The sequence below is a fragment of the Penaeus japonicus genome, unplaced genomic scaffold (assembly GCF_977035675.1).
Source record: "Penaeus japonicus unplaced genomic scaffold, GWHDUDI00000001_assembly GWHDUDI00000002, whole genome shotgun sequence".
In the NCBI taxonomy this organism is placed as follows: Eukaryota; Metazoa; Arthropoda; class Malacostraca; order Decapoda; family Penaeidae; genus Penaeus; species Penaeus japonicus.
The window spans coordinates 7,713,623-7,721,122 of NW_028234404.1; the positions used below are offsets into that span (position 1 = coordinate 7,713,623).

At 46.2% G+C, this 7,500-nt stretch overlaps 1 protein-coding gene across 10 annotated transcripts in view; it reads left to right on the forward strand.

Moving 5' to 3' along the window:
• The first annotated feature begins 489 nt into the window (after positions 1-489).
• The window catches only part of LOC122256699 (myb-related protein A), an 81,138-nt gene continuing 74,127 nt past the window's right edge, over positions 490-7,500 (forward strand). For 5 of the 10 annotated variants that reach the window (XM_043021575.2, XM_086546637.1, XM_043021573.2 and 2 more), the window contains exon 1: positions 513-671. In XM_043021575.2, the coding sequence (XP_042877509.1) occupies positions 649-671 (23 nt within the window). In that variant the 5' untranslated portion in view covers positions 513-648. Of the gene's footprint in view, positions 672-7,500 lie in introns of all 10 variants that reach the window. The other 5 variants (XM_043021576.2, XM_086546643.1, XM_086546649.1 and 2 more) reach the window with 3 other exon arrangements.

Here is a 7,500-nt window from a genome sequence, read left to right on the forward strand (position 1 = left end):
TATAATGTATTATTATAGAGTAGATCAAAATCATGCATGAATAACGCTTAAGATCTTGCAATCGTAGCTTTCAAAAGTTCTATTTACAGCTTTTTAGAAGATCTGAGTTTGCGTTCCAAAGATATGACCGCCTTCTGTCATTAGCTAAACTGATCCATCTACGCCATTAGAACTAAAGACAATAAGGCTACAACAACCCCTGTTATTCTACATTGTATTCTACATCGCCATATACCAAACAAACACTACAAAGCCGAAGAAATAATCACCAAATTAAGGCCAAACTGGACCACTCACCTGCGCAGAAGAGAGAATCCGTCTCCGCCGCGCAGATCCCCCGACCAATCAGCGCCGCGCTCTCTCGTCGCTACGCCCTCTCGACCAATCAGCGGCGCGCTCTCGTCGCTACGCCCTCTCAACCAATCAGCGGCGCGCTCTCTCCGCCGCAGGATTTTAGGCGCCAAAATACGATCGCCGCCATTTTGGTCTCAGTTGCGTTGTGGCGACGTTGCCGTGAGGGAGGAAGTGAGACTGCTCTTTGTGTGTGCTGATAAAAAGCCTTTCCGATAGCGTTCGATATTGCCTTTTGTATCCTCTTTGATTACGATGTGCACCTAATATGACAGCAAGTCTACCCGAGCGGGAATAATGTCGCAGAGCAGCGTGCACAGGTGAGTCCTTCTCGTGAACTTCTTTGGAGGGAAAACTACCTTTCTGTTTTCTCTCTTTAATAAGCTTTTTTCTACAACAACGGGGCGAGATTATAAAGTTTCCCCGGTCCCCAAATGCACTTGGATTATCAAAGAATCAAGTGATAGGCCTGTATACCCGTGTTTCATGTTTTACTAAGAGAAAAAACGACTTAAATAACAATGGCTGAATCACACGAGAGGTTCTGACAGGAAGCAGATGTCTCCTCGACGCTTGAAAGTAATCCTCTATTTCTTTTGATCTATATATAATTATACTCTTTAATTAAGAGATTCAGATACATGTATAACTTTTCTAATCTATGTTATAGTTTTATTTTTCCTCTGGGATCGCGTTAATAGAAAAAAATAGGACTATCTTGCGTGTGTGGGTTTCTTGGTCTCCGTTTTCTTTGAGTGTTGACATTATGTCCTCCTTTTTAAGCTTGATTTAAGTTGATCATTTTAAAAAAATCGGTGTCATGTTCGCGTTGTAAGTTCGTTTTAGATGTTTGTAGAATGTCTTTGATGGCTGTGGGATTGGTGGTGTGTTTTTAATTCATTATTTTTTTGGGGTGAGGTCGTGTGTTATGGAGGCGAGAGTGGATTTCACGTGAGGGTTTTTTATTTAATTTTGTGTTGTATTGTGTGAAAGATGTATCGTGTGTGTGTTTTTTGTAATTTTTTTGTCGATGTATAGATGCTATTATTGGTATATTTGTATACTGGAAGCGGAATGTCTTGATTATGTTTATATACGTGGCTGTCTTTGTAACTAAGTAATTTGAATGTAGTGTATAGAATGGGTGACTTTTTTAAGATGTTTATCACTCTACGTAAGCCTGTCTTGTAGAGCTTACTCTTTCTTTGATTGTTTGGTGGAACTTCAGTGATGTGTTGAAATAGGCCGTGCGGTTGCCGTAGGTTTATTTGTGGTAGGCCCTTGTCCTAGAGTGTCAAGGGTTGTAGACAGCGGGAAGATTGGGATGGCAGATAAGGACAAGGAAAGCTTGTCACTCTTGGAGGTAGATAAGATATCCTCGCTACAGCTGACTGAGGTGTTGCTCTCATGGTTATCGCTGTTTCATCTTTCCTCTCATCTGTTTTCTTGTTTGTTTGTTCTCTCTCTCTCTTCTCTCTCTCTCTTCTCTCTCTCTCTCTTTCTCTCTCTCTCTCTTTCTCTCTCTCTCTCTTTCTCTCTCTCTCTCTTTCTCTCTCTCTCTCTTTCTCTCTCTCTCTCTTCTCTCTTCTTCCCCTCCTTGCACCTCTCTCTTTCTCTCTCTCTCTCTCTTCTCTCCTCTCCTCTTTCTCTCTCTCTCTCTTTCTCTCTCTCTCTCTCTCTCTCTCTCTCTTTCTCTCTCTCTCTCTCCTTCTCTTCTCTCTCTCTCTTTCTTCTCTCTTCTCCCCTCTCTCTCTTTTCTTCTCTCTCTCTCTCTTTCTTTCTCTCTCCTCTCTCTCGCTCCACCCATCTCTCTCTTCTCTCTCTCTCTCTCTCTCTCTCTCTCTCTTCTCCTCCCTCTCCTCTCTCTCTCCCCCCTCGTCCTGCTCCACTGCCCCTCCCCTCACCCTTCTCCGCCCTCCCCATTCTCTCCTCTGTCTGGTCATCTCTCCTCTCCTCTCTTATCTCCCGTCTCTCCACGACTCTCTCTCTCTCTCTCTCTCTCTCTCTCTCTCTCTCTCTCTCTCTCTACCTCACAGTATCTCTTTATCTATCAATCATTTTCTCTCATCTCCTCTCTCTCTCTATATTCCACTTTCATATTTGTTATAAAATCTTCATAACCCTCTCTATCCATCCTCTCCCCACGTCCTCTTCAGTTTCATTTCTCTTGTGCTTGCCAATATGGAGATGCAGAGCCGCATTAGAGCACGTTTTAGAAAAAAACGTGTTAGTTTAATGACATATTCTCTCTGACAAACAGACAATCGCCTCCTGTGCATTGCCGATGTGTCCGGGTTTATAAGTCCTTTTTTGCACATTCACGTCACGCCCGTTGAGTGCGGACGTTACCTCGTTTACAGTCTTGAGGGGGAAAGGGTTAAGGGTGAGGGAAGTACGCCCCTCTTCTTAACCTCACCCCCCCTCCCTCTCTCTCCTCTCCTCTCATTTTTCTTTCCTGATTTCTCCCCTCTCCTCCTCCCCCTTCCTCCTGATTTCTCTCCTCTCCTCCTCCCCCTTCCTCCTGATTTCTCTCCTCTCCTCCTCCTCCCCCTTCTTCCTGATTTCTCTCATCTCCTCCTCTCCCATCCTCCTCTTTTTTCCCTCCTCTCCTCCCCTTTTTCCTATCCCTTCTCCTTTTCTGAAAGGGTTAGGTATACGAGTTTCTTATTCCACGTGTAATTTTGGAAAGGGGGGAGAGGAGATAACAGTATGTCAGGAAAAATTAGAAAATAGCATGGGGTGCGGTATGTTCCCGTGAGATACACCGGCCAGGTCATCACAGGTCACCCAGGATGGGGGGGGTCAAGCAACTGTGGCTTCACATGCCCTTCAATCTAACCTCAGAACCGAGAATTTTCGTGTCACCTTACTTGTCCTTCCACCTCCCCCCACCCCCACCCCCACCTCCCATCCTCACCCCCATCAGACGAGGTCACGAGGTCAGGTCAACATTGGGAAAGAGATGTGTGGGCAAAGCTCGGGTCGCGTGTGACCTTTTATGGCCGCTGGGGCGTTAGGTTATTAGTATGGTTTCTGCTCTGAATAATTAACGAGTTTTAATTAGCATGAACGATGGGGATGATAAGGGATAGAATGTAGGCCTAAGTACACGTAGGCCTACGGCTGAACGCGGATCTCAGGTATGTGTTCAATTGATTAGATGAGTTGTGATGGATTAGTCGATTCTACTCATTTCTAATGGGAAATAACGAGGGTAATGCGATTTCCATTAGGGAAACACAGAGGTAGACACTGTTCTGGATTGTATGGGTGATGTGTGTAAATACATGTGCACAAGCCCCCATACACATACATATATACAAACGTACGTACATACATACATACATACATACATACATACATACATACATACATACATATCTTCCTATACACATACATACGCGCATACATATATCCGTAGATATCTTACCACACATACATACATACTTATATACGTAGATATCTTCATATATTTCCCTTATAGTCTTATACCTTCCTACTTACATATATACACATAGGTAGATATGTACACATGTATGCATATATATATATATATATATATATATATATATATATATATATATATATATATATATATATAGAGAGAGAGAGAGAGAGAGAGAGAGAGAGAGAGAGAGAGACATACATACATAGACAACTGCACACGTAGACACATATATAAATATACATACACGCTTAGACACATACATAGCTATACATATATACGTAGACACATACACACGTACATAAATAGACATGCATACAAAGACGCGCGCGCGCGCGCGCGCGCACACACACACACACACACACACACACACACACACACACACACACACACACACACACACACACACACACACACACACACACACACACACATGTTTGTATGGGATGCTCGTTCGGATTCCTGGCGAGCGTTAGTCGGAGGATGTGGTGGCGTCAGCTGGCCACGGGGTCGCGACCTCGTGACACTCCGCCGGGAGTGTCTTTTGGGGGGAGTAATATTCTGGTTCATAGCCTTGGCGGAGGGAGATCTTGAGCGGATCTTGAGTGGAGGAGGAGGCTCGCGCGAGGCAATTGCGTTGCGTGGAGTGCTTGGGAGTGCCTTGGCTTTTCGGTATTTTGTGGTGAGTCGGTCTGGCTTAGGATTGTAGGATTCCCCTCCCTCCGCTTGGGGATCTTCGCGTTGTCTCGGCGAAGGTGAAGTTGGGCGAGGCATCGACCGAGCCGTGATCAAATCACGTTGATTAGAGGTGGCGGCTGCCCGTCGCCATGATTTATAGCTTCCTGCGGGTGGCGTCGACCCTGGCCTGGCCACGGCGACACATCCGTGCCTCGAGGGTCTCTGGCACGCGCGGAGGCCTTGCTTGTTCTTTCCCCCCAGGGAGAGAGGCGCTGCTGGGGAGCCCCTGGGGACTAGGGGTTTGGGGGGGGCGGGCATGTTCGCCTGGCATTCCTTCTGCCTGATGGTCTTCGTGGAAGGGATGTCTGTCTGTCTGTCTGTCTGGCTAGGATCGAGGCGGGGAAGGGACATTTGGCTCTGTCCTCTTCCTCGGCGCCGGGACAGCCCGTGGGGGAGACTTTGGGGTGAGTGGGGGGGTCTGGAAAAGACTCCTACGATGATGATGGTGATATTGATGCAGATGGTGATGATGATGATGATGAGGAGAAGGAGCCGGGAAGGAGGAGTTAGAGGTGAGGGAAAGGGAACATTAATTTTTCGTGAGGGTAATGAGAGGAAGTATCCCTCCCCCCTCCCCTATTTTTTGTGGTCTAATTTTCTGTTATTATGGTTATTAGTGTCGCGTCTTGGTGCTCTGGTTGGTGCGCTGGTAGGGTTGTGCGGTGACCTCCTGTGACCCCTTCGATACCGGGGGGATGTTGATGAGCAGATCAGCGGGAGCGAGTTATATATATATATATATATATATATATATATATATATATATATATATATATATATGTATATATCATCTTCTTCTTCTGCTAATCTCATAGTTGCCTATATAAATGGGTTATTATTCATATAATATATAATGTAATATATATATATTATATTCTATATATCCTATATGGTGGATATATCAGGTTCTCTCTTCATAATTTATATACATGTTCGATATCTATTCTATTTTTTTACGTTCTGGTTAAACTCTCATTAATTTTCCCCTTAGACCTATTTCCTTGAAAATGGGTTTTGTTTCTCTCTCATTTGCAATGTAATCTGATTTTCATTCCTTTCCAAGTTGGTCTCAGATGCCAAAAGGTTCGTCTTCGACTCCCGTCTCTCTGATTAGGTATCTCTACACTTTCTCTTTTTTACTCTTCCTCTCATTAATTTTCCCCTTAGACCTATTATTTCTTCTCTCTGCTTTATTCTCGTCTCTCGTGCTGGTGATCTCATTTCAACTCTCTCTCAGATCCAAGGGGTTCTCTTCGACTCTCTCTCTCTCTCTCTCTCTCTCTCTCTCTCTCTCTCTCTCTCTCTCTCTCTCTCTCTCTCTCTCTCTCTCTCTCTCTCGCTCTCTCTCTCTCTCTCGCTCTCGCTCTCGCTCTATCCACTTCGTCATATCGACAAAGTATCTTAAACCCAGGCAATTCCGTACAGAGAGAACCTCAACAGGGGGTTTTCTACGGCGTGCGGAAGTGAGGTTTTGACTAGGTGCGCGCCCCCTCCAAGCCACCCACGCCGACCATTGTTTCTGTACTGACCACGGCTTTTACATCCCGCTAACCACACACTCCTTGCCGGCATTTGGCTACGGCCTCGGCGGGTGTTTTTCGTCCTCTCGTCTCCTCCGCTTTCGTCTTCTTTTCGTCTTTTTATTTTTTCTCTTTTTTTTCTCGTTTTTTATAGCATTGCCCATACCCATGTGTTGGTTTTGGTTTTCTTGTGGATTTTCCCTTCTTTCTTTATTTTGATTAGCCATTGCATTGAAGATGTTTCCGTATTTCTTTTCTCGGCTTTATCTCTTGCTGTCGTTTCTCTTATTTCTCTTTGTTCTGTCTTTCGCTCCTAGATTAACGCCTTGGTTTCAACAGTTTCCTTGTCTTTTGTCCCTTTCCCTTCCGTCTTATCCATTATCCTTTACACTCCACTTCTCGCCCTTACTTCTCTCTCCCTTTCTCCCTCTCTCTTTCCTCTACCTCCTCTACTCGTCCTTCCGTGGTCTCCCCTCTCCCTCCTTTACTCGTCCTTTCTTGCTCTCCTCCTTCCTACCTCCCTCCTTCCTTCACTTCCTCCTCTTCCTCTTCCTTCCTCCTTCCCCCTACCCCCTCCCTCTTTATCCCTTCCCACTTAAAGCCCCCACTTCTCTTTCTTCCCTCTCTCTTCCTCCATCCTTCTCCCTACCTCCCTCCCTCCCTTCCTCCATCCCTCTCCCCGGCTTCCGGTGCGAGGCTTTTGTGTGTCCGCCACCGAGGCCGGCTTGTTCCTGTTTGTCAGTGGCGGAGGCTTGATGGCCCACCGCTGGGTACCCATGCCCCCGAGGTAAATGTGCCCCTGGTTGTCCCTCTCTCGGCCTTCCGTGTTTAGGGCATGATTGGTGTGTGGGGAGAGAGAGAGAGAGAGAGAGAGAGAGAGAGAGAGAGAGAGAGAGAGAGAGAGAGAGAGAGAGAGAGAGAGAGAGAGAGAGAGAGATTGGGAGAGAATGAGAGAGAATGAGAGAATGAATGAGTGAGTAATGGGTATTGCTGAGATATTTAGTCTCGGATCGAAAGAATTCTGAAAATCGCAGCTGATTTCTTCCCCAGTTCTTCTCTCTCAAGCAGGCGTAGGGTAGGCCTGTACCTGCTTCCCCCCTCCCCCTCTCCCCTCCCCTCCCCTCGTGTCTGCCATTCTGCTTGCCTTCCTTCACCTCCCCCCACCCCCTCCCACAGTCCCCTCAGGACCTCCCACTCAGTGTGTGCTTTGGCCTTGTCGGACTGCGAGGTAAAAATTTACATCTCTATGGGATTCTGATAAGCTGCTTTGCCATGTAATGCTGGGAGGAAGAAGGGGAGGAAGAAGGAGAAAGAGGGAAAAGGGAAAATTTGAGAGTGAGAGGAGTAAGTGACGAAAGGAGTGAGATTGGAAGAATAGCATACGAGAGCGTAGGAGAGAAGTAAGGATTATATCCTGCAAGTAGGGCGACAAGCAAGCAGGCAGGC